This window comes from Grampus griseus, assembly GCF_964374135.1.
Source record: "Grampus griseus genome assembly, chromosome: 4".
Taxonomy (NCBI): domain Eukaryota; kingdom Metazoa; phylum Chordata; class Mammalia; order Artiodactyla; family Delphinidae; genus Grampus; species Grampus griseus.
In genome coordinates this window covers 45928258-45956135 of record NC_138997.1, presented here as the reverse complement: position 1 = coordinate 45956135, position 27878 = coordinate 45928258, and the positions used below count along the sequence as shown (strand labels likewise).

Genomic DNA, 27878 nt, shown 5'->3' with positions numbered 1-27878 from the left:
TAAGAGGTAACAGAAGACAGCAGCAGGGGATCCCATTCTTCTATATCTATTTCAAGTAGTTTATGAAGGCGAGAAGAGAGTGATAGCAAGAGATAACTGAAGTGAGATGTGAAATTAAAGTAGTTTTATTTTTTTGTTTCTGTTTTTAGAAAAAAGAAACTTCAGACGTTTAAATGTGAATGAGAATAATCCTCGGACAGAGAAGCTGAAGACTTTGTTTTTGGTGGGGGGTGAGAGGTAGAATGGGGTGGGGGTCTGCTGGGAAAAATAATCAACAGCACAAGGAGCCCCAGAAGGTGGGAGGATATGAGATCCAGAGCACAGGTGAAAAGAGAAAAGGATGGGTTACAGCGGTAGGTAGATAAATAAGATTCGGTAGTGGGCAACTGAAGGAATTACAATGAGGGATTCTATTTTCTCTTTGAAGCAGAGGTCAATGCCATCTACTAAAAGTGAGAACAGAGAACTTTGAGATTTGAAGAGAATAAAGGTTTAAAATAACTTACAGAAAGTGGGAGAAAAATTTGAAAATAAAAACTTAACAGGATTACCAGGCAATGTTGAGGCCCCAACTTGGGTTGGTGATTAAGAATTTAGAGATTCAATCTTCTGTACTCTATGATTTTCTCAAGCAATATCTAGACAGACAGTTGGGCTTACACAGGCTTGGGGTTGTTTTTTCCAGCAGACATGATACAAGGATAAGGAAGTTTAGCATACTGGCAAGAGTGACTGAAATGGAAGGACAAGGGCTCTAAGCTAATTAGAAAGGACAGTGAGACAGGAAGGAGCTGATGGAAGAGCAGAAAGTGTCAGTGCTCTAAGATCCTAATGAGGTCTAGGAACAGCTATGTTGGAAGTGGTTGAAAAGTCAGGCTAAAAGAGCAATAGGTTGTGGGATGTTTGATTATGCACTATTATTGATGATTGGAATTAGATTATTGATTGATTATGGAACTAGAACAGTTTCAGATGTTGCCAAAGTCCAAGGTAAGAATTGTGGCTAAAGTGAAATGGAGAAGGTCTTTGGAGTAAAAGGTAGATGGTATGGCCGTCTGAGTACATAGCCATGTGAATGCTAAAATAACCCAGATTGATAGTGCAAGTTGGAAAGAAAAGCAGGACTCAGAGCCAGCTGCCAAAGTGTTCAATGAAGAAAAGGTACTGTCCAGGAATCAGCAGATAACAGAGATTAGACATATCAGAGATGGTGGAACCAGACAGCAAGCACCTCATACAAGCAGGAGTTTTAAAAAATGAGGCAAAAGCTCCACAATCTTTGCAGATTAAACTCAAACTCCTTTCAACAGCAGGTCCCAAATTCATCACGCTGTGCCATGCATTCATGCCTCTGTCACTGTTATTCCCTCTGCCTGGAATACCCTTTTCTGACTTTATCAACTGGCTAATTCCCTTAAGATTCAACTCTTCCTCTACATTCCAAAGCACCTTGTATGGGTCTATTTTAGTGCTTTCACACATACATATTTTTTATAATTGAATGTTAATTATTCTACCTAATTGGATGTTTGTTATTGTAGACTATGAGCAACCTTATATACCCAGTGCCTGACATAAAACATACACTCAGCAGAATGAGCCCTTTTCATTCTGCAAATGAACAGCACCAGATTCAAATTCCCATTTTTCCTAACAAGAGTAAGCACAACTATAATAACTTATAGTTGAAGAGACTTTATGTCAAGATACAAAGAAAAAACTTCACTTTTCCTTTCTTCTCCTTAACTACTTGGATTTCCATCAAACTTTGTATTGTTGCAGAAGGACAGTAAGAAAGATATAATTGTAACACCAGAAAGAATAATTCTATTATCTTCATCCTATTGGTTAGATAATTCTTGAAATTCATGTTTAATATGTTAGTAATCTTCAATGACTGAGTAGGGTGAATTGCAGCCAATCAATCAACTTACCTAAGAAAAATGAAACAAAAGTGGTTTTAAGAGGTAGCAAACTATGGAAAAGCAAAAGGAGCATTACAAAGGAAGTCAAGGAACTTGAATTTATGTTCCTATACTACATCTTGGAAGATATATAGAAAAGTCACAATTTTCTCAGTTACCTCTCTTCACCTATAAAATGGAGGTAACAAGAGTTCTATTTCATAGAGTTCTTGTGATAATTAAATAAACTAATCCATACAAGATAACCCTGGAACATACTGCCACACCAGCTAGTAAGGAAGCTATCAAAGAGTAATTCTACACTTGTCTGAAAGGACCTGGGAATCAACCTGAAGAAGCTTACACTGGCCAAAGATGGAACAATTTAAACATCAATATGGAAAACTGCGATGGACTGAAAAATATCAAATAATTTAAATACTTGAGTTCCTGACATAAAAAAAAAAAATTGGTTACCTTTGGAGAATGATAGGGAACAAACTCTTTATTTTGAAAGCTAAGAATAAAGGGAAAGAATCAACCAAATAGTGGATGAGGTAAAGTTTCTCTTTATAGAAGTATTTCAACAAATAAATGAAAACGGAATCAGACGGTTGGAATAATACCATTTTACAACCCCCAATGAATTAATGGATCTAGGTAATGATCACCAATGGCTGCTGCTAACATCACAAAAAATAGAGAGAATCAGACATTACATGCCTCTTGATAAAAATACATCACTACCTATAAAGTAGTCTTGCAAACAAACAAAAAACTGAACTATCAACATAAATAAGCCCCTAGATTCAACCCAATTTACAAGAAATACAGAGGACAAAGGGATATGCTAACTATACAAAGGGATATGCTAACTATACAATAGGAATGCAATCAGTAAAGTTCTGACTGACAACTTCTACAGGACAAATGATCTGATTTCTTCAACAAATTGAAAAATAAATAAAAAAGAAAGAGCTAAAAGGGGAACTTACAGAGATTTAAGACAAATGAAACTAAACAATACAAGACAAAACCATAAAGAAAAGTAAGGAAGTGATCAACACAAAAGGCAAAACTATATTTCCTCTGATGGGGAAGTGACTAGGAGGGAAACCTGGAGGGCTTCTGAAGTGGCTGGCCAGGGTCTACCTCCTGACATGGGCAGTGGTTACAGTGGCGTTCATCTTATATACAATTCACGAAGCTGTACCTCTGTGCCACTTTCTATATTTGTGTTATTTTTATCAACAACAACAAAAGTTTTAAAGGAATGATACTAAACACAGAGGCCTTATAATCAGAATCTCATGCCAATCTGTTTCTTTGCCAGGTGCTATCATCATATATAAACACAAGAAGTAGCTTTTGGAATACTTTATAATTCCTCCAAAAAAAAAAAAGATATCCACTAAAGTGTTTTGAACAGTGCACTCAACAATGTTGCCTACATTGTTATGGCTTTATATCTGAAAATGAAAACCTCTTATACTTACTAGTTTGTTGCTGCTGCTGCTGCTGTGAATGAAATCCTCCAAATCCAAGTCCAGTTCCCAAACCAGTACCTAAACCAGTACTAGTTCCAGCTGTTGTGCCAAAGCCAGTGCCAAATCCAAAACCTTTGTTCTGAGCACCACCGAAGAGTCCTTTGAATGAAAAATTTAAATTGTTTAAGGTAAAAAAAAGAAAGCTGACTTGTAGCTTATTTGCTTCTACAAATGATATAAGATGTCCTCTTGGGCTGCCCTTGTGGCGCAGTGGTTAAGAATCCGCCTGCCAATGCAGGGGACACGGGTTCGAGCCCTAGTCCAGGAAGATCCCACATGCCGCGGAGCAACTAAGCCCGTGCGCCGCAACTACTGAGCCTGCGCTCTAGAGCCCGCGAGCCACAACTATTGAGCCCGCGCTCTAGAGCCTGTGCTCTGCAACGAGAAGCCACCGCAACGAGAAGCCCGCACAGGGCAACGAAGAGTAACCCCAGCTTGCTACAACCAGAGAAAGCCTGCACGCAGCAACGAGGACCCAACACAGCCACAAAAATATAAAATTAAAAAAAAAGATGTCCTCTTACCAGTAGTGCCCGTGTTAGATGGAGCAGAAAAGCTGAATGCAGAACCTGCTGTTGTAGACGGTGTCCCAAATCCACTAAACCCACCTAATTAAAAAAGGATAAATAAAATAGCAAGGAAGAATCTTTTGTATACATGAGGTAATTTCCTTTTCAAATTACATGATAAGCAATTGCTCCACATAAAGACAAAATATATTGGTCTAACTTTTCCTTTCTCTACTTTAACGTCAATTTTTAAAAAACTATACTACTAATCAAGAAGTCAATATGTTGCGAGAAATGAGCTACTAAGTATTTAAAGTAGAAATACCACAGTGCAATATATACCTTTCAACTAAAGAGGTGATTAAGCTACAGCTGAGTAAACATGTTAATAAGCCTATTGTCATAGCGTTATAGCGTTAAGGCTAAAATGACTGTGTACTTTTACAGCAGGGGTTGCAAACTCAAATGCCTACAAGATACAGGCTGATAACATTCATGAATGAAACAGACTAGGTGTTTATTGACTGCCAGAAGGGATCAGTGTGAACAGTTTTTTTTAAATGGCAGCAGTTCCTAAATTCCAGCAAATTACTGCTGCAGGAGAATTTAGTAGTGTGCGGGCTTTAGAATTTAGTAGCAGTAGTTTAGTAGTGTTATATATTCCCATTTTTCCCAAGAAATAGAAAATCTAGATTTTCTGTGTGAAATTTACACAATTTTAAACCTGAAGTCAATTTATTTTTTTGCAACGAATTCAAATATTTTTAAAACAGTGTGACAAACAGATCATACTGGCAGACTGCTGCCAGTTTGCAACCCTGGCTTCGGTGAATTAATTTATACTCTACTTTAGCTTATATTTCTACTTAGTCTCCATCAAGACTGAGCAACTTTTCAAATGAAACATACCAATATACCGACTCTTATATTGGTATGTAAACAAGAATGTGTTTCTTGAAGAGATAAGGGGGAAAAAAAATCACAAGGCAGCAGTGGCTGGCAAGGAGAGCAGAGCTATCACAGGGCTCTGCGCCACAACAGTGACAGATACACAAATTTCACTTTCAGATAAATCTAGAGACGAAATTAATCTTAACCATATCGAAGCTGACATATGAATGGAATGGAATTCCGGCCAATACACAATGGCTTTTTTCCCCTTACTGTCAGTCTTTACCTGATCACCAATGTGGTGTCAAAAAAGACTTTTAAGACAAATGTCTGAACCATTAGTGCTGAGTTATGCTGCAGACTCTCTGGGATTCTAACTTTTAGTCTCATATATTTCTGGCATAAGAGACAGAGATTCATCAATATTATAACATAAAAGATACAAGAAGGAAAAAAACCCAACCCACTGACAGTCATCATATGACTCTGACTTGGAAAATTACTCAAGAATAGACTACAGGGCTTCCCTGGTGGCGCAGTGGTTGAGAGTCCGCCTGCCGATGCAGGGGACATGGGTTCGTGCCCCGGTCCGGGAGGATCCCACATGCCGCGGAGCGGCTGGGTCTGTGAGCCGTGGCCGCTGGGCCTGCGCGTCCGGAGCCTGTGCTCCGCGACGGGAGAGGCCACAACAGTGAGAGGCCCGCGTACCGCAAAAAAAAAAAAAAAAAAAAAAAAAAAAGAATAGACTACATGTTGCATGCAGGCACAACCAAATACTCTATTTACTTGTAGGTTCTACTGCAGTACTGAAAACTGTAAACATTTTGATAAAAATCACCTAAAGTACTGAACATTGTTCCTAATCTTTTTCATTACTTCTAATTTTCACAGAAAAACTAAGATATATTCTGAATTGGCTATACAATAAAAACACTGGTATCTTAACATGCTCCATAATGTGAAAATGTTTATAAGTAAAAATGGATCTGCAAGGATATAAAATAAAAAAGTAAACAAGAATTTCAATCAGCCTTTTGCTGAAGTTGATCAACATACATAAACATACATAAAAGTAGTTAAAACAGTTATATTATCACAACTCAAAACTTCACAGTGATAACTCCAAATGAACATGAAATCAAGCAAATACCAACAGGTTTATTTATTACTGTTGAATTATGAGCTGGGTGGGTTTGGTCGGAAACACAAACTTCAAAATAATGTTTCTGTTCTACCCAGTGCCAATTTTAAGCAAACAGGGAAAAGTAAACATACCAAACAACAGTGATATGTGATCACTTTAAATATACCTTAGTGATAACGGATTGTTTAATCTTTGGAACTTCAAGTATTCTTCAAAACGTTTTCGAATCAGATTGCCAAGGTCATATTCACACTGCAGTAACAAGTAACTGCACAAAATGCCAGACTTCCCAAGTATGTCGTAGGGAATAAATCATGCTTACCAAATGCATATAATTGGCATGGGCATAAGTGGCATATGTAAGAGAATATGAATAATAAATTCATATACGAGCAGCTGAGGAGCAAGGCTTTTCTATAGGGTCACTGTATGCAAGGTACACATAGACCTATTTTAAATTTATATATATATATATATATATATATATGTACACACACACGCACACGTTATAGTTTGTGTTTTGCAGAATTTCCAACGAGCTTCAAACAATCCATATAGATACCAGAATCTTCATAATTACCTTTTTGAGTACAAAGACATCTAGCCTATCTTTTAGAAGCTAATGCTATCTGACAATAAATTAAATTGCTCTCTCTGATCATTTCTCAAAAATTCCAGTAAAGAACTGGGGATTCTTTCTATAATTGCGTTATCTTATAGAAATGTATCCTAATCTGCTCAGTTGGCCAAAGAAACACATTATTATTATCGTACAGGTTAAAAACAAGACAGGTTGCTGCTGTTCGTATAAGACTTGTTTCTCTCAGGAAACACAAGGACAATCAAATGAAATTCCAATGAAAGATGCAGGAAAAATGGAAAAAAATGACTGCAGGAGTCCAAGAATTCCAGGAAAAGGGGCCTGACTGTTGAGCTTATACTTCGAAAGAGATATCTAATAATTTGGAAGATATATTCTACTCAAAATAAAAATCCATTCCAAATACTTATCACTTGGAAGGTATATTCTGTTCAATTAAATGCAAATTTAACAAAGGAACTTTACAACTTGCAAGACTTCCCCAAACCAAATCTTTTAAGAGTGTCAAAAGTTGGTACAAATGTTTTTGACTCGACATTAGGAAATGAATTTCCTTTCCTTGTTAGACAAGTCGCTGTTCTTTCCCAAACTCTGGAACCACAAAATATTCTTGGACTCCAGCTCCCAACATTCGTTACACAGACGACCCGCATATCTACCTGCACTTGCCAGACTGTTACCAAAATTGAACGGAGTCGCCGAGGTAGTAGAAACACCGAAATTCCCAATATTAAAGTTCACTGCAGGATTAGCAGTTAATCCGAAACCCCCAAAATTAAACCCACTGGCGGTGGAGTTGGCAGTCTCAAGCCCACCAAATCCTGATAGGCGTGTAGGCAAAGAAACAAACAGAATTTTAAAAGGGGGAGGGGGGGAAGAAGAAAGAAGAAAAGAAAAGAAAGCAAGGTAAGGATTAGAAGAGTTTGCAGGAGGTTTCAAAGAAGTGAACAAAGACAAACCCTGACTTTGCTCCAAACGAGTTAAGAAAGCCGAGGAGGCGGGGACGGGAAGGAGGACAGGAGCGTGTAGTCCCGCAGCAAGAACCGAAGGGGCCAGGGCCGAGGGAGCCGCAGAGCAGCGCCCAAGGCTCCCCAGCCCTGTCCTCGCCGAGCCCAGCGGCGGGAACCAAGCGAGCGTTCGCGCCCGTCCCGGACGCTGAGGTGGGGAGGGGTGAGTAGAGTTGGGGAGGGAAGGATGGGTCTCCGGCAAAGGGTGAGAGAAGCCGCCTCCGGTCTCTCCGAGTCCGACTCCCAGGCGGCGGGAAACGAGCCCTAGGAGGAGAGGGCCCTGCGGCGACCCACCCGCAGCGCGCGAGCTCCGGGTTGGGCCTCCATTCTCCCCGCGGCCTCCTCAGGAGCCGCCTCCGCCCGCTCTGCTGCCGCCCGCCCTTTACCGAAGCCCCTAAAGTCTCCGCGCGGGCAGGAGACCCCAGGATCCCCAAGCCGAAGAGTCTCGGACCGAAGGGCTGGACCAAAGGCCTTCCCTCCTCCCCGGGAGAAGGTCTGGGGGACTCACTCACCCGCGGGGGCCGCGGTGGCTGCAGCTGTACCAGAGGTGCCCGAGGGAGCCCCAAAGTTGAAGGCCATGTCGCGGGAGCAGGGGACCTGGGTGCTGCTCCCGCGGCACTCGGTGCACTCCGCTCTTCGATCCGGTGGGAAACCACACCCGCATCTCGGAGTTCCGCCTCTTTTCTGGCCTAGCCTAAGAAGCCGGAACGCCTGAAAGGCGTAGGGGGTGGAGCGTGGAGAGGGAACGCCCCCGGCCTGGCTTGCTTCCGGGGGTCAGTGGATTCACGTGGTGTGGAGCGTCGCAACCAATGTGAGATTCTGGGAAGCTCGCCGTGGCGTGCCGCCTGAGAGCCCTTAAAAACTTGCTTTAGGGAGGCCCCTTGGAAAAGATGTGCAGCAGGCTGAATACCAGTGTCCAATGAAGACAGGGTAGGAAAGAAAGCTAAATCCTTATTCTCCATAGTGGAGAGACAGTGGATAACACTAAAACCGAAAATTCACGAAGCAGCATGTCACTTAAAGTCATGGGGTAATGGTGGGGAAAAGAAGAAGAAAGAAAGAAAGAAAAAAGAAGAAGGCTAAAAGAAGTGCCTCTGAGAATGATGTCCATTTAGGTTTTTTGGTTTTTGTTTTGTAGAATTCTTGGTAGACACTTTGTAGAATTATTTGCTTCTTAAATCTATGTGCTTCTGTAACTTGAATAAAAATAAAAACAAAGTCATTGTGTTTATCGAAATTAAAATTGTCTTTGGACCTAGCAATGCTACTTCTAGGAATTTATCTTGTAAATGATTTGGCAAAATTAATGGAATATAAGGTTATAGGTTACAGCCTTATTTATAATAACAAATGATAGGAAACAGTGTTTTGCTTAAATAGTTGCATTCATACAAAGGAATACTATTCAGCCAAGTAAAGCTCTTTATGTACTGAAAAGAAAGATCTCAAAGGTAAATTATATAAACACAATTTAGAACACTATATGTGTTCTAAATGCTACAATTTGGGTGGGAAAAAAAAGAGGGCTAGAATATGTAATTACATGTATTTGTATGAAATATTCCTGGAAAGATACATTTTTAAAATGAATAACATCGGTTGCCTCTGAGAAGATGAATTGGGTGGCAAGAAGATGGGTGGAGGGAGGACTTTGCAGTATAAAGCCCGTTTAGTTTTTGAAAATGTAAATGGGTTACGTACTCATACAATTAAATAATGCTAATAGTGGTCATTGCAGAAGTCCCAGTGAGAACGCTGATATACGGATGAGGACAGCAGGAATGAAGACTGGGGAGCAGGTGGACTTGATGATTGATGGGGTGTGGAGCGGCAGGCAAAGAAGAGTCTAGCAAGGGTCCCTGGTTCCTGGCTTGTACACTGTGATGTCATTGGAATTTGGGAGGGAGACAAGAAAAAATGAGTTCCTTTCTTTACTTACTGGATTTGAGGACAACCTGGCTGAGGATATCCAGCTGGCGCTTGGATATGTGGGACTGAGGTGGAACAGAGAGGCCCATGTTAGGGTGTAATTGAAGCCTGGGTGCCAATGAGATTGTCAGGGAGAGAGGATCAAGTGAGAAGATGCAGCTGAGCATCAGTAATTAGACCAGAGGAGACAGCCCTCAAGAGAGCCTGCGAGAAAGAAGCAGCAGCAGCTGAGCCAAATCACAGAAATTATGGATGGAAGGGGAGAACGATCTCAGATGGAAAAGAATGGATGACTATTTCTTCAGTAGGAAGCCATCCCTGATCACCCTTTCTAAAATTGCACATCCCACTCCTGTCACTGGCTGCTTTAATATTCTTATTACCACCACCTATTTATTGCCCCCCAGCCCCCATTTAATGTTAGCTCCATGAGGGCAGCAAACTTTGTTTTATTTACTGGCGGTGTCCCTGGTGCTAGCAGAGCGCCCACCCACATGATAGGCCCTTATTCAGTACCGTGGAATGAATGAATGATTTCCTCGACATGTTTCTCTCCCTTGCCTTTCCCATTTTCATCTCCAAGTCCTATATATTTTATCTTTTAAATATTTCTAAAATATTTCACTTCCACTGCCATCTTCCTGATTCAAATTTCCGTAATCTCTTGCCTAGACCAGGGATCAGCAGACAGCCCATGAGCCAAATGTGGGCTGCTGCCTATTTTGTCCACAGTTTCGTTGGAACACAGACATATGCATTTGCTTACATGTTGTCTAGGACTGCTTTCATGCTACAAGTACAGGGTTGAGTAGTTGCGACAGAGAGGCTTGCGAAGCCAAAACTATTTTCTAAGTGGCCCTTTACAGAAAAAAAGTTTGCCAGCTCCTACCTAGACTACCGCAGTGCAATGAGCAAGATTCATTCTAGGTTGTCTGGCAAATGAGCTAGCTGTGGCTGGGGGTTCCCCCTTCTCCTCGGGGAGGGGAAGGGGCTGCACCCAACCTTATGTCCCACGTAACTGGTGTCTTCTTCACCCCAGCAGTGGAGGTTGCAACGTTCCATGGGCAGCCCAAGTCCAAACTGCCCCTTGTTCAGTTGCTTGTGTATTCCTCCATTGACAATACTTCGCCCTATAAAAAGGTGGACTAGAAGGAGTCTGCCCTCTGCACTGAGATCAAACAGTGCCCTGGCCCTCAGCTTGCCTCACCATGGGATGACAGGAAGATGGAGGGTCAGTGCCTTCCTTTTTCCAGAATTTTGTTTTTCCCCATTAAAGCCATTACTTGACCTATGCTATGTATGTGGCTTTGTGGAATTCACCCTGCAGGCTAGTGCATGACACCCAGACAAGATCCAGTGGGGACCCTAAAGGAACCACCTAACACAACAGCCTCCTAACTGACCTCCCTTCATCCACGTTGACTCTCTTCCAATTTATTCACCCTGCAGCTAGAGTGAGTCTTTCTAAACAAACCTGTTGTATCTCCCATTCCAGCCCCCCTACACACACACACACACACACACACACACACACACACACACACACACACTCTGACCAACAACCCAGTTCACAATACTTCAATGGCTTCCCGTTTGCCTTGAAAAGGACCAAAACCTTTGACATGGCTCAATAAGGCTGCCTTTCTCTTCAGCCTCATCACCCACTATTCTTCTTCCTTCTCTGAATCCCAGCCAAATATTTTCTCAGTCGCTTGTAACATGTTCCTGGGCACCTCCTGCTACCTCTGTCTGAAATGCTTCGCTTTGCCTCATTAACACCTATTCTTCAGTCTCAGTTAAATGTTACTTCCTTGGGCAAGCCTTCCCTCAACTCCGAGTCAGGTTCCCAGAGCGTCATGAAACTTAGTTGAAAGTTTACATTTATGATCAAACAAGGAGCTTCTCCTGTGACAGGAGCCAGTGAAGCAGATTTGGGATTCCTAGGAAGCACTTATGCTGAGGTTCAAGTGTCCTTAATACATAAGGACATTTGTAACACTGAACTAAATATTTTATGATTGATCTGGATTTGCTCTGACTTCAGAAATAAGTTGCAATATTATTGGGATGGGAAAGGTTTTAAAGGTAATCTAAACTTTTGGACTAATAACTTCAGTCCAAATGTCCACAGAAACAAAGGTCTGGTATTTCTCCAACAGCTCTCTGATCCTGCTGAGCCCTCTGGGTGGACTTGTCTGCATTTCACTTTGCGTTTACCTGGAAGCAGACCCGAATAAGGATGTTAGTGCAGGTAGATTATTTGGTTGGAAGCAGCAGTGAGGGGGCGGGTAGAGTGAGACAGGGGATGAAGAAATGATGATAGGAAGCAGTTTCCAGTGTGGGCAACCCTAGCTGAGGAACCAAGTAGAATGAGCCTGAGAACTGTCCCTCTGAGGACTGGCACCTTTGTCAGCTGACTCTTGCCCCCTTTGATTGAGCGTCAATACATAGGAGTATTAACCCCCATGCTCCTGAGGGGCTTCCGGGGCTCTGGAGAAAGCTCTGAGGTAGAAGAGCACAGTGTGGGACCTTCTTGAAGTGGGGCTTGTCAGGCTGGCTGTAACTGCAGCTGAGCTGAAATCAGAGGTGGCCCAAGGGTGTGACTCAGGCCTGAGTCCGTCAGGAGGGCAGAGAGAATCTTTCAAATGAAACTCCACAGACCACTGGACATCTGATGACATAACATACAATTTCCAGTGCAATTTCATAGAAAGTTTTTTTATTAGTGAAATATTTCATTGCATTAAGGGTAGAAATAAACATGTCAAGAATCACATGAAAGGAACCAGCGGTATAAACTATAGGAAGAACATTCTGCTCCGCATTCTCTTTAATAGCCACAAGCAATTAATCCTAGTGATAATGCCCAGAGGGCCAAGGATGGCAGGCACCTTTTACAGAACTCTTATCTTGAGCAACTGAAATAAAAAATTAGCCTCTCTTAAGTAAAAACCCCGATAAAGGTTAGTTGTGTAGTACTTGGTCTGCCTGACCATTAGTGAGCTTTCTAGAATAAAGTCTAGTGGGAAAAGCCTGGAGCTGAATGTGGCAAAGACCATCTCCTGTCCTGTGTTCAACTCCTGATTTTCCCTGAGAGAAGTGAGGTAACCTCTCTCTGTTTGGTTTCTCCTAAACTGAGTATCATAGTACAGGACACCGTATTCTTTGATTGTGGCAATCACAAAGCTTTTGGGGACCTTTCTAGGATAATAGCTCCACAAAAATGACCATGAGGAACTGTTTGTTATTTCAACCTAAAACCAAATAGGTACATTCATTCTTCTTAACCAGTCTATAATCTTGACTGCAGTGTATGGGTTTGCCACAGATTTTTCAGAAGGAAAATATCAAATGTGATTTTTAAGCCAAGTAACTATTAAGAATCATAGGAAAATATTATGCTTTTGGCCTCCCTGACTGTGTGGGATTCAATCAAAAGGTGTACATCATTAACTGTAATATTATCACTCATAGTGTTTAAAAATTTCTTCCTCACAGATGATTATATTCTGGTAAGAGAATGAATCAATGGGTACGCACTGACTTATCAGTTTTATTAATGTGAATAAATGGGTGCATAACAGAATAAGATGTGCCAATTATCTAGTTAAATACTGATAAATTTTTAAAAATCTAGATATTTGGCATTATTGAAGACAAAATATCTTCAATTTAGCTTTTCACATTTCGGTGATTTGGGGTATCTATAGGTTCTATCTTAATTTATAGAGAAATTGAGAGTTTAATGAACTGCCCCTTCAAAAAGGGAAACATTACAAATTGCTTTAGGGTAGAGAGTAGGAAAATTGAGGCAAGGAAACGAAATGATTTATTACCTCCATACAGGGATCAGAAGTTGTATTTGTGAAACTGTGGCTTTTTTTCTTTCATTTGCTTACACTGAAACCCAGTTTTAAACAAAAAATCCTGCAGAATGATTCAGTTGTTAAGACATTATCTGTGCACTTTGCCATATTAACTGTACAGGTTTCTCAATCAAAAATGAACAGTGAACGTTGAGAATCAAAGAAACTGCCCTTAAATATGCTTGAATTCTGTGACAGCTGATGGTTCCCAATCCTGACTTAGGTTACACTGAAAGCCAAGAGGTCTTCTGCAGAGAGGTGGCTCTGCTTCTGGTCCCAAGGGACTTTTCTTAAATGCACTTCCTGTGCAATATTTTAAAACACCATCACTCTGTCAGCAAAATGATTGTCACAGGAAGTGTAGGGCACATTTTTCTCTATTCAGTGAGTGATAGTGAGCCACAAAACATCAGAAGGAACTGAATCTGAGAAAAGAACAATTTATAAAAACAATTTCAAAGTTACCAAGAAGACTGCCCTAGAAGAAATGTCTCTTTAGTATAGTCAGACTTCCTGAAATTTAAGTGTAACTTAGGCTGTGGAGAGATGGATTTCCTACATTTATAAATCATTTTACAAATAATCACTCAGTAGTATTATAATTGTATTGTAACAGTCACATTTGGCAAGGGTGATTGGGGAAAAAAATCAGTTACTGATTACCTTCTCCCAGAAACATCTTTCCACATCAAGATCATTTGGACTAAAAAAATAATAAACTACCCACAAATGTCATAACTAGCATTCTATTCTATATGAAATATCTGTACTTGTCCTCACCAACATCATTTATGCATTCTCTCAATTCACAAAAGTACAAGTCAAAAATCCTCAGGTGCTTGTCACTATCAGCTCACGGGTACCACCTCCACAAACCCCTTCCCTGCTTGATTCCTACCCTGTATGAAAGCTGTCTGAATTATTTTCCTGGAGGAATTATGAACTGAAGATTAGCAAGAAATGCAATATGGGGCATCCCTGGTGGCGCAGGGGTTGAGAGTCCACCTGCCGATGCAGGGGACACGGGTTAGTGCCCCGGTCTGGGAAGATCCCACATGCTATGGAGCGGCTGGGCCCGTGAGCCATGGCCGCTGGGCCTGCGCGTCCGTAGCCTGTGCTCTGCAGCGGGAGAGGCCACAACAGTGAGAGGCCCGCGTACAGCAAAAAAAAAAAAAAAAAAAAAAAAGAAAAGAAATGCAATATGCACCTTTTCAAAAGAGGATATTAGATGCATTTGAATGATATCGAATGAGGCTTACCATTTTACCCTGCATCCCCAAATCTTATTTACTTCTGTTTTGTGGATGAAATGAATGGAGGAATACAACATCAAATAGTATTTATGTATTTTGAGCACAAAGTTTGGTGAATGAAGAGTAGTGAATAAGGTTAGACCAAGTAGTGTTAACAAGTGAGGCACAGACATTATAACCACGACAGTGGTCACAAAATTCTGGAGCTACCAGCACCCAACAACAAAAAAATTACTATACCAGAGTTTATTAAATACTTGCTAGACACATGAAAAACAATTTGTCAGGGACCACAGGATCCTGATGGCCAACCAGGTCAGCCTGTTCTTGAACCTCTGCCAGAAGGTGCTGAACACACGCAGGCACGGGGTCTCCTCCCTCTCGCACCAGTTGACAAGCCTGTGAGGATGCAGACAGTTGCCCCACTGTCGTGGTCCAGGTCACGACAGCTCGCACGCTTCCTTCCCCAGGCGCAGCCCATGGTTAGCTTAGGTTCGTATGAGAGGTGCTCTTTCGTCTGCAGTTCCCTGAGACCAGGTGAGAGAGGACAGCGAGGTTAGGAGATCACGTGACCAACTTCTCCCCAGATGTGAAAAGTGGAGAGAGGGGTGCAAGGAGGGGAAACTGATGGGAAAACTGTCATCCCAATCACCTTCTCTTCTCTTGGCCTGCTTCCTCTTGCTGTTTCTTTAACATTCAGCCCTAATCCTCTCCAGGAGGCCTGCTCTGACACCCCTACCCTGACACTGGACCAGAACCCTTCTCCTTGTGTTGACCTGGACCATAATCCTCATCACACCCTATTGAATTTCTCTCCTTCAGTTGGAGGCCCATCAGAGAACAATGTGTCATAGGTGATGGGTGCTCAGTAATGCTTGCCTGTTGGATATGTGAAGATGGCTAATTGTAGGAACAGTCATAATATTTACGTGGGCTTTCATCTGTGCCTATGAAAAGCTCAGTGACAGTACAATCCATCTTACATTGACTGTAAGATCAATCCATGGATAGAAATGGAAAAATCGTTGTCTCACACCTAATTCACGCTAATGTGATGGGCATGGGTTGAAAGGCATACTGGAAGCACGCAGAAGACAGGGAAATCTGAGCTTATAGGATTTAAATGGTTTCAGCCTATTTCATTTCCTATGTCACATTTGCCTCAGATACATAATGGAGGCAGTGAAGAGAGGGAAAAAAAAAGCCTTTGTTGCAAACAGAGAGGCTGGTGAGAATTTAAGAAGGGCTCATTGAAGGTGTTAAGACCCCTGGGTTGGCCTGCTGGTCACTTAGGGAAGCCAACCTAACCACTTATCCCACCCATTTGGGGCTGTTCCCACCCCTCCAGGAGAGGAACTACTCCCCTGTGCCCATCATTTATTATGCAATGACGACTCAGTGGTAGGTATCTTCTGATAAACCAGGGATTCTTTCCAAGCAGATCTCTGGCTGCCTTGCTCTATAATTATGGAGCTATTTTGTCATATAACTAATATTTATTGAGCTCTTACTAAATACTTACACTGGGCCAAGTGCTTTATGTTTAAAATATCATCAAATCCTCACAAAAAACTCGTAAGCGGGGCTCAATTATCATCCCATTTTACAGATAGAGAAACCAAGGCACAGTTTCTGGGGTCACACAGCTATTAAGTGGCCAAACTGGGATTTGAACCTGGGCAGTCTGACAAGAAAGCCCGGGTGCCTAGCTGTTTTATATTCTTCCTCTTTTTTTCAGGTTACTTGCAAAGACACAATGCTTTCTCCCAGGGGTTCCATTCCTACCAAGAAAGCCTGAAATACTGGAAAATACCATTCTATCACCCCTCCACCTTGACACACTTCCCTTGCCTCTCATTTGGCCCAGCAGTAATATAACCATGAAATCACTGTGCCCAGCATAAAACCTCAGAATCCACCCTAATAAGCCCGCTGACAGCCCTTCAGTGAAGCACAGCTGAAGTCCTCAAGGAACGTTATTCAGTAAGGGAGACATTCCTCCAGCCACTGCTCACCTCGTCCATGGATCCCTGTCCTCTGCACGCGAGCCAGGTGAAGATCAGACCAAAGAACACACCCAGCGCCATGATAATGTAGGGTATGTTGGTGATGATCTGAGTAGTGTTAATCACAGACTTCAGTCGACTTGCAGTCTCTTTATCAATGAGAACACTCTGCGAGGAGGAGCAAGAAAATAGTATTCCCTTGATTACTGAATATCCAGGGTGTAAAGTTTTTTGCTCTATCTTTCCTCCAAACCATTAAACACAATTTGGGTATGTCCTCCGGTTAGCAAACCAGAGATACTGAAACTCCTTTTATAAGTTAGAATAACCAGAGGGGGCACTTATTCACTGATGTCTCTTTTCTCCTGAAGACATGTTTTACTCAAAATTGGTGGCAAAAAGGAGGGGGAAAGTATTCAGAAATACTGAGATAATATCAGCTTTTCTTTTGTATCAGACAACTCCATGTCACCCTTCAAAATCCAACTCAGCATAACTTCCTTCCAGAAGTCTCCTTTGGCCTGGTTCAAGGCCCCTTTTCTGCGCTTCCATCTCACATTCTAAAATCTTCCATCACTGTCTCCACATTCTGCATTATAACTGTGTGTTTACTTGTTTGTCTCCTCCTGACTGTGAGGTTCCTGAAGGCAAGACTTTTATTTCAGTCAACTAAACACTGGGTATAGCGCCTGAAACACAGTAGGTGCTCAATTAATGTCTCTTGATTAGATGAATGAATGAATGCAATATTCCAATAATGGTATGTGGAAAGCATCATTTCTCTCTTGGTTGGATCTATACTGATCGGGACCAGAGGTCTAGACAGAAAGTGTTCAGGGAAGTCTTGAGGCTAACCAGAATTCCAGATAACTAAGGGCAAAAGTATTATCACCTTAAACTGTGAGGTATCTGAAGAACTTAATTCTATAAAAATTATTAGCAACAACTGGGACTTTGGGCTTAATTAATGAATGGGCTTAATTCATCTGCTCAATTTGCAGATGAAGGCCCATCATGGTCAGAGTCTCCGCCTCTGGAAGGAAAGGGGTGGGAGAGCAGTCTCCAAGGTCACTTCCAGGTCTAATGTTTTCCTTTTCTAGAGAAGAGAAAAGTCAAGTTCTTTCTGGGAGGGAGTAAAAGCACGAGGTTTCACTCCATCATTCCCTGGACTCAATCTAGTCTTTAACAAAAAGTCAAAGCAGAAGTTAAGGTGGAGGGGACTTCAAATATGGTGCAACAATGAATGTAAGCTGGCAGAACAGGGCCCTTCCACACTTTCAAAAAGCCCTCCTTCCATGGCTCTCCCCACAAACAATAACCGTAATGACCCAGGAGCAACTGCAAATAGGTCCTATAAATGGTAAATACTGCCTGAATTCTTCCTATGAAACAATAAAAGCCTTGTCTTAGAACTGTAATCACAAACCCTTCAAAAGTTTATCAATGTGGCTACCAATACAATGCTAAGTTGAAAAAGGATATAAAACCGTATCTACCGTATGGTCTCAACTATGTAATATCAAAACCAGAAAAATACTGAGGCAACATAAGCAGATGTCAATTGCACTTTTCTCTGAGGGATGGGCTTGCTTATCAAGCAGTTCACTTTTTAAATACAATTTTTAATCTCCTGAGTTCTATAAAGAGCACGTTACTTTTACAAAATGTGAAACATCAAATTTTATTTTACAAAGTTGTTTTGGAAAAAAAATTTTACGACGTATTGCTGAGGAAAATAAAGCAAGTTAAAAACAATTTATCAGGGGCTTCCCCGGTGGCTCAGTGGTTAAGAATCCACCTGCCAGTGCAGGGGACACAGGTTCGAGCCCTGGTCCAGGAAGATCCCACATGCCGCGGAGCAACTAAGCTCGTGTGCCACAACTTCTGAGCTTCCTCCGCTCTGGAGCCCGTGAGCCACAACTACTGAAGCCGGCACACCTAGAGTCCGTGCTCCACAACAAGAGAGGCCACTGCAATGAGAGGCCCGCGCACCGCAATGAAGAGTAGCCCCCTCTCACTGCAACTAGAGAAAGCCCGCGCAGCAAATAAGACCCAACACAGCCAAAAATAAACTAATTAATTAATTAAAAATAAAACAATTTATCAGTCTGGCTCAGGTTTTGCGAGAAGTCATTTGAACTTTCCCTTTCCTTGCTAATCTTTGTTACTAAATCTTCTACAAAGAACAAATATTTTCAGGGAAGAGAGAAAAATCATGAAACTTTAACAACTGTTGCTGTTAACAATGGAAGCCAGCCGATCATGAATTTGAGGGGGAAAATTCTGCAAGTTTCCCCTCAAAACTGGGTGAAAGAGAGAAGGGAAATTGAGGAGGTATAACTACAGTAAATGTGATATGTGATTCAGAAAAGAATTTATCACAGGTGTCTTAAATAGTGGATGTTTCATGAGCTTTCAGAATATGCTTTACAGAACTTCAATTTATGCCTAACAATTAGGGATAACATTTCTGTGGGTACACTGTGAAAGAAATATTTCTCAAGAGAAACTCCTCTTGTTTGAACTAAGACAGGAACCAGAAAGTAGAAAAGACTCTATGCTATGATGAAGAATAAGGCACCCACGTATCACTGCAATTAATGGGCAGGTATCACATTTTATTTAATCATTTCTCAAGCACCCCACGCTCTTTTTTATTCTTTTTCTCCTCAACTAATGAACGGTAAACTAATTACCTTTGCATTTTGTTTCTTACATAACCAGCTTCCCAGAAAGAAGTTTCACCCAAATAATGTTCTTGACAAGGGAAATTTCTTTCTGTCGTTTTCAAATCTCAGACACAGGAAGATTCATGTAAACATATAAACAGAAATTTTCTGAGGACAAACAGGTTTTTAAAAATCAACTTGGGCTTCCCTGGTGGCACAGTGGTTGAGAGTTCGCCTGCCGATGCAGGGGACGTGGGTTCGTGCCCCGGTCTGGGAAGATCCCACATGCCGCGGAGCGGCTGGGCCCGTGAGCCATGGCCGCTGAGCCTGCGCGTCCGGAGCCTGTGCTCCACAACGGGAGAGGCCACAGCAGTGAGAGGCCCGCGTACCGCAAAAAAAAAAAAAAAAAAAATCACCTTTGCCCCTTTCTCACATCTTAAATTACACATAGCTACAATCGCAGAAGTAGGAAGTTCCCCAAGCTTCCACAGGTAAAACGTACCTGTGGCTCCCTCCCAGGACTTACCTCATTGATATACATCACTGGGAAAACCAGGGTTCTAATATTTCCCGTTTCACTACAAACACAAAAAAAGAGACTATTTTATAGACATCCTCATTAGGATGGCACACTGGCCTGGCGAGACAAGTTTATATGAAAATGCCAGCCCAGTTATTTCATTAAATTACCTGGAATTTATGCAGACCTCTTATTATATCTGCAAACACCTAATAATCAGCAGTTAGATCACAAACAGTCTAACAATTCAAAGTGTTGCATATTTATGTAAAGTGTGTTTAACCAAAACACAAGATGCCAAAAGTAAATTCATCAAAATGATTACCATACTCCCAAGAGTTATTGGAGGGGAGGTTCCAGCAGAACAATGCTGTCATTCCTCAGAATGTTTTATAATCAGGCTACTCAGTATTGTCTTTACAAGAGCCTGGAGCAATCACTTACTGAGCATTTACTATGCACCAGCTCTGTACCAGGTGTCTTGGGAACATTATCTCACTTAATTCTCATGGTAGTCCCAATGCAGTAGGTATTACTGTCCCAGGTTTAAGACAAGGAGATAGTAGCTCGGAGTAATTTGCCCAGGACCACCATGAGGAAGTGGTGGAGCTAGGATTGGAATTCCACTTTGATTCTAAGGCTCTAGATTGTAACTACTAAATTATACTCCCTCAGAAATACACACACAAAATGCATCCTTACAAATCACATTTGCTTTCTAGAAAGATCCCAAACACATGTGCTTAAACCTGGCAAATTTTATGGGGGGAGCCAACCAAGTTTGAATGATAGATAGGCAGACAGAAAGATTAGATAAATATAGATATAGTATAGATATGTATTACAGTTTTGCATTCTGCTTTTTCATTCAACATTGAATGAAGTCATTTTCTCAATTACCACTGAAAAGTCTGAGCAGGAGATTATACTCGAGAATTCTAATTAAGCAGATGGAGTGTGGGTACACTGGACTCCAGAGAGTATTTCACCATCCACGGGAGGGTTTGTGGCTGGCCTGGGTGGGAGCAGTGGAAAGAAAGGGAGGGAGGGAGGCAGCCAGAGTCCTGGTGAGGGAAATGCTTAGCAGGGTGGGTAAGAGCAGACGCTGGGCCTCAGTTTCTTCATCTGTAAAAGGGGGTAATACAGGGTTATTGTGAGGAACAAATGAGTTAATGTATGTAAACTACTTAGAATAATGGTTGATCCATGGAAAGCATTCTATAAGTGTTTGGTTAAGTAAAATAAGTAACTTCCAAGACCCACGCTGCCCATGACAATGCTGATCGTACCTCATCCCTGAAGGGCAGGGTGAACAGACTTAGAAGTGGGCTGTACCCCTCTCGACATCAACCCCACCAGAAAGTCAATGCAGCAAAACCACCCTCTGCCTCTGCAGAAACAAGCGAAACTTACATAAAGTCGTCTAATTTTTTGACATAAACGTTGATTTGGAACCTCTTGGCTGCTCTTAGGATAATTCCAGTCAACTGTGAATCAGAGAAGTAGAAAGAAAACGTTAGGATTTATTAAAACCACACACACAGTTTCTGTCGATAGAGCACCGTTTCTGGGTGGTTCTGATAAACAGGGCGGCCACTGCCACATGTGCTAGGCAGAGCGGGACGAGGGAAAACTGTTCCCCAGGACAGAATGAGAACTGTGGATTGTGTTAGGTGCCTGGTAGACCAATGTTTCTCACACTTGACTATGCATGCGAGTCCTTGGGCACCTTATTAAAATGCAGATTCTGATTTGGTAGGTCTGGGGTGGGGCCTGAGATTGAGCAGGATGCTGTCGCTTTGAATAGCAAAGCCCTAGAGGACACGGGCAGGAAGGAGATCCAGCAGATACCCTGTCGGCTCTGGGTTTCCAGGCAGAGGGACAGAGTGCTACAAGGAGGATGTGGTCACAGCCAGAGAATGGTGCCCACCTGTGGCCAGGCCCACCCAACAGAGCCCGGAGGACAGACGCAGCATTGTCCTCCCATGGCCACGCCACCTTCTGCACCAAGCAGGTGGGGTTGTGCCTCACCCTGGTGACAAGCGGTTTGGCTACTGACAAGGAGCTGACAGATGGCTAAGAGAGAAAAGGGAGAAAACCACACCTGATCTTATTCACAAAACGATAAGAGCACCGATTTCTCAAATATGAATGCAATGAGTGTAGCTAATGGTTGAAATGCCCATAAGTCGCTGTGCTCAAAGAATGTGCTGGCTCTTCTGTGACTGTTCCATGCATGTGCTCAAAATCCCAAGAATGAAGATATCTCACCTTTAATTCAGTCCCTACAGTGAAAGGTTCTCACATTGTGAAATGATACATCCTTTCAACATGGTTTTTAGGTTTTCTCCTCTATGAATACGGGATTAGAGTATGTATATATTTGATGCTTTTTAAATTAATGATGTCATATAATAACTCTCAAAAGCACCTGTATAAAGAGTTTTGCCAAAAGTGACTGAAGCTAATATATATACATTTAAATTTCAACCAAAACGTTCCTGGCAGCAGAATGTCTTCACCCTGCTGATCTGTGGCCCAGTGAGAGGAATACGTGTATGTTCAGGTCCAGTCTTTTGGCAACAGAAGACTGACCAGGTTACCTGGGTCCGATTCCAGTTGTTTCCAATGATGGGACTTTCACTGTTGCTTTTTTGTTAAAGTGGGTTTGCCAATATTTCTGCGTATTAGCTCAATACAACTCAGCCTTCTAATTACAGGGCTATGAGACTCTGCATCACATCACACTGAGCTGAGCTCCCTCCACTTGAATATGTGAATGGAAGGAAGACAATACACTTCTCAAGAGTACCCAGGGCTAAGCTGGTGAACACCGTATAGACAGAATAAAATGTATGTTTTTTAACCAAGAAGACGTGTGTACTCACAGGATTAATGTCCACAAATGTCTCATGATAGTCCTTATTTGGGTGCATGCCTTCTATGGCAGAAACAAACTTCTCATCTGCTTGGTAGAAGTGTGGGAAAGACATAATAATAGGTGCACCTGCATTTTGAGGAAAACAGAAATGAATGGTGAGGTTCTTAAAAGTCTAAGATGAATATAAAGTTCCTGACCACAAATCCAGTTCCTCAGTAGGGGGAAAGCTATACACAGAAAAGTTGGATTGGGGAGAGGGGCAGGCTAAAAGTATATCCTACATCTCTTAGCTAGGGATTTATACTTCATGTTCTGACATCTCTTTTACCCCTACATTATTTTATATCAGAATATGAAGTCCTGGCTAAATCATTTATTCTTCAACAAACATTTGCTGAACCTATAATAGACAAATGCTTTACACACATTATTTTAATTAACGCTCCCAGCAGTCCTATGAAGTTAGAACTATTTCCTTCCTTTTGCATTTGAGGAAAGGGAGGTTCAGAGAAGTTATAAAATTTCCCCAAGACATCCAGCTTTCAGGCGATGGAGGCAGAATTCTGATCGAATAAGGGACGACTCATTTTAAAGCACTTGTTTCAACTGTAATTCTCTACCAGTACATGGACTTTTTTCCCCCTTATTTTTCTGCTTTCCTGTTTATGTTTTACCCAAAATAGGCATCTTGCGGCATCTTAGTTCCCCGACCAGGGATTGAACCCCGGCCCTCAGCAGTGAACGTGCGGAGCCCTAACCACTGGACCGCCAGGGAATTCCCAATGTAGAATTTTTTTTAAGACTTTGCCTGGTCCTGCCATCTGCAGCCTCTGACTAGATCAAGGTCTGCCCACAGGAAGACACTGTGTTTTTTTTCTTCCTTTTTTTTTTTTTTTAAAAAATTTCCTATTCATTTTAAGGAACACATAGAGAAGCAAGTTATTAAAGGAAACCTATTCTATTGATAGATTTTGCTCTTGAAAAGAGGAGAGGGACTCAATAACTGCTGCCAGGAAAAGACATTTTGGGAGAAATTAGCTTAACGGCAAGTAGTTTAAGTCTGCTCACATATCCTCCAGCCCATGGCTCAGACACCTCACTTGTCATACACACAGTTCTGCTCTCTGCTGCTACACAGTTTCACGAAGACATGATTTCCTTCTTTGTGACCTACACTGACCTTTATTTATTGATTTTTTTGGCTGCACCACGTGGCTTGTGAGATCTTAGCTCCCTGACCAGGGATGGAACCCAGGCCCTCAGCAGTGAGTGGGCAGAGTCCTAACCACTGGACCGCCAGGGAATTTCCTATACTGACCTTTAAAATGTATTTTTAAAGATCTGTTAAGGACTTAATAAGGGCCAGACACTGTCCTGAGTGTTTTACATACATTATCTCTAAACTTCACACAACCCTCCAAGGAAGTTATAATCACCCCCATTTTACAGATGAGAAAACTGCTGTCTGGAACCCTCCTTCAGCAACGTGGCCAATTTGCTAACAAACAGAAGTCAATCCCAGATCCCCCTGACTCCAGAACGCTCACTCATCCCACTAGCCAGAATGTTCCCCTGGGGAATGCAAAACACTTGAGGATAGTCCTGAAGGGTAATATTTCAGTCCACATCTGGGAACACAGAACAGGCAAGAGGAAAAGGATTATAGCAAGAGGAATGACTGTTGCAAAGTAGAATCCTTCTGTTGGTTCTGACATCAACTTCTTGAGGAAGCAGACTGTTAACAAAACAACAAGAAAAATGTGTCTACATGTGTGCCTTGAACCACAGAAACATGGGTTGATTGGGCAGGTGCCATTTCAGGACCATCCCCCAGTAAGCCAGCAGGAGAGGTCTGATCTCTAGGTCAGGGGTGTGTGTTCCCCAGAACAGCAGTTCCCAATCTTGCAGGTACCACCTTCATGAGAATCACCTGAAGTTCATTAAAACTACAGATTCTGGGGTGCTAGCAGGTGGGCCCTGGGACAGATGTTTTTAATGATTCTCCAGACAGTTCTGAGGCCAGGCTTGGGAGCCGTGACCCCATCAGACAAGGAAAGGGAGGGTTATCCCAAAAGGAGATTTTCAAACCAAATGGACACGGGGGCAAAAGTTAGCACATCATTCAGGAAAAAAGTACAACTTTAATCAAGAGAAAGGAGTTACAGAGTTTCTCAAGAGAAACGTTAAACAAGAATTGTAGCCTCAGAAAGATCGCAGTACAAATATGAGAAGACCCTAAGTTCTAGCAGGAATTTGCTCAGAGGTAAGGATTTTATAAAAATCCCTTTCCTTCTCTGAGCCCTGGTTTCCACAGTTATGAACAGAGGCTACTGGCTGTCTATCTAGCAAGGCTATTGTGAATATTATGCAGCATATGATTGCAAAAACTGGTCCTCGTGATGAAAAAAATGTTTCTGTCAGCTGCACCCCTGATCATTCCACCTCATTCACGGAAAGGAGCAGATTAGCTCAGACATTAAGAAACACTGGCCCTGGACTGGTTTCAAGAAAAAGAAAAACAAACTCTTAAACTACTTCCCAGGAAAAACATAACACGGCAATCTAGGAATAAAAATCATTACAGGAAAGCCAATGCTTTTTTTAAAAGAAAACTATGCTATAGCCATGTTACAAAACTTTTTTTTTTTTTTAATTGCAGTTGATTTACAAGGCTGTGTTCGTTTCTGGTGTACAGCAAAGTGATTCAGTTACACACACACACACACACATATATATATATATATATACTTTTTTCAGATTCTCTTCCTTTATAGGTTATTATAAGATATTGAATACAGTTCCCTGTGCTATACAGTAGAACCTTGTTCTATTTTATTTTATATATAGTAATTTGTATCTGCTAATCCCAAACTCCTAATTTCTGCCCTCTGCTTTCCCCCTTGGTAACCGTAAGTCTGTTTTCTATGTCTGTGAGTCTGTTTCTGACAAAATGTTATTCTTTTTTTTTTTTTCGGTACGCGGGCCTCTCACTGTTGTGGCCTCTCCCATTGCGGAGCACAGGCTCTGGACGCACAGGCTCAGCGGCCATGGCTCACGGGCCTAGCCGCTCCGCGGCATGTGGGATCTTCCCGGACCGGGGCACGAACCCATGTCCCCTGCATCGGCAGGCAGACTCTCAACCACTGTGCCACCAGGGAAGTCCCAAAATGTTATTCTTGAAAGGTCAAAATCGCCTTTCTATTGGGCTGACAACATTCTCTGTTGAAGAACACCAATCCTGCATCCAGACCCTCCTGCCCATGTCCCCTCTCTGAGTTCTTACCGTTCTTGCAGACGCTGACATTCAAAACTCCTGAGCCCAGGCAGTTTCCTTTAGGTATACAGAAGCCAGCGTTGTCTGAGGTATTGGCTAATATTTCTGCAGGCACCTTAAACCTCAAGGCAGGCAGTCCTTGTACGCTCTCAAAGTCACTGAAAGTTATATATACTGACCTGTTAGGAGGTAAGAATAAAAAGTCAATGTGAGCTCCCATCAGCATGATCTGCCCGTACCAGTGAGTTAGGCAACCGTTCTTGGGTATAACGTGGCTAAAAGCTTACAGGATAAGTGGAAAATGAAGAGGCAAAAGAAAGCTTGAAAGGAGCTCAACCCATTGAATGTGTAATAAAGTAGGAGACAGATTATAATGAAAGATGTTTAAGAGGCAGCAGCTATGCTAACATCTTAACAAGACTTAGAAAAAAACATAACGTGGGGTAGAAAATCAAGAAAATGAGTTAGAATGGATATTTGTGCTGAAAGAAATGAGTCGCCTAGACTAGCATGGACACATGCCAGGGTGAGGCAGAGGCAAAGCGAAAGCTGAAGAGTTGGCAAAGCGTGTGGCCCGGTAGATTCTGCAGGCCTGGAAAAGTGCCCCATTAGACAGATACTTGATTAGAATATATACTTTTTTTTTTTTTGCGGTACGCGGGCCTCTCACTGCCGTGGCCTCTCCCGTTCCGGAGCACAGGCTCCGGATGCGCAGGCTCAGCGGCCATGGCTCACGGGCCCAGCCGCTCCGCGGCATGTGGGATCCTCCCGGACCGGGGCACGAACCCGTGTCCCCTGCATCGGCAGGCAGACTCTCAACCACCGCGCCACCAGGGAAGCCCTAGAATATATACTTTGATACCCATTTCCCCCCAATAAAAATAGTTTCCGTATTTGCCTAGGTTGCTTATTTCAATGGTGTTCAACATCATTCTGCCTTCAGTGGTTACAGCGTTTCAAACAGTGGTCCCTTATGATACCAACCACCCTTCTACGTGCACAGCACCTGAGTGACAGCCAAGGCACTTTTCACATACACTGTGGTAACTGATCCTTCAGCCCTGCATCTGAAGGCATCTGAAGGCTGAGGGGAACTGCTTTGGGGGCCTCACTTTTTCACCTCTGAAGCACAGGGGGCACACATCTCTCCCTGGGTTGTGACTTACAGGAGTTGCCTTCCACTGCACATCCCACCCCATAGCATTTTTTCATGAAAATTTTAAGCAAACAGAAAAACAGAGAAAATACTATAGTAAGTACCTTTTATAACAAATACCACTTAGATAAATAAAATGTATATTTACGAATACAACCGGAGCTCTCTGCGTAACACTCCTGATTCTAGTCCTCTGCGTCCCCAGAGGTAACCGCTGTCCTGAATTTGGGGTTTATCATTCCCATGCAGGTCTTTATACTTTCACCTATGTGGATATTCATGAACAACTTGTGGCACTGTTTGTTATTTCTAAATGCTATATAAACAGTATACCATATTCTCTTTTACAATTTGCTTCTTCCTTCATTATATTTTTAAGATTTATTGCATTAATGTACATGGCTCTGGTTATTATATTTTACTGTTTGTTTGTTTTTTTGCAGTACGTGGGCCTCTCACTGTTGTGGCCTCTCCCATTGCAGAGCACAGGCTCCGTATGCGCAGGCTCAGTAGCCATGGCTCACGGGCCCAGCCGCTCCGCGGCATGTGGGATCTTCCCGGACCGCGGCACGAATCCGCGTCCCCTGCATCGGCAGGCGGACTCTCAACCACTGCGCCACCAGGGAAGCCCCTATATTTTACTTGTAACATGATATTCTATCAAACAAATACCCCATTATTTATTTATTTATTTATTTATAAACTTTTTGTTTGTTTGGTT

General features: G+C 42.2%; 2 protein-coding genes across 3 annotated transcripts in view; both read right to left on the bottom strand.

Annotated features, from left to right (window-relative positions):
• Positions 1-8226, bottom strand: part of NUP54 (nucleoporin 54) — a 37387-nt gene extending 29161 nt beyond the window's left edge. The window contains exons 1-3 of one of the 2 annotated variants that reach the window (XM_082653219.1): positions 8116-8226; positions 3976-4059; positions 3401-3550 (exon numbers count right to left, since the gene is read on the bottom strand). In XM_082653219.1, coding sequence (XP_082509345.1) covers positions 3401-3550; positions 3976-4059; positions 8116-8182 — 301 coding nt within the window. In that variant the 5' untranslated portion in view covers positions 8183-8226. The remainder of the gene's footprint in view (positions 1-3400; positions 3551-3975; positions 4060-8115) is intronic. The other variant, XM_082653220.1, reaches the window with a different exon arrangement.
• Positions 8227-12229: 4003 nt separating this feature from the next.
• The window catches only part of SCARB2 (scavenger receptor class B member 2), a 68806-nt gene continuing 53157 nt past the window's right edge, over positions 12230-27878 (bottom strand). The window contains exons 7-12 of the mRNA XM_082653983.1: positions 26011-26180; positions 22735-22853; positions 21260-21333; positions 19853-19904; positions 16667-16825; positions 12230-15178 (exon numbers count right to left, since the gene is read on the bottom strand). Of these exons, the coding sequence (XP_082510109.1) occupies positions 15140-15178; positions 16667-16825; positions 19853-19904; positions 21260-21333; positions 22735-22853; positions 26011-26180 (613 nt within the window). The 3' untranslated portion in view covers positions 12230-15139. The remainder of the gene's footprint in view (positions 15179-16666; positions 16826-19852; positions 19905-21259; positions 21334-22734; positions 22854-26010; positions 26181-27878) is intronic.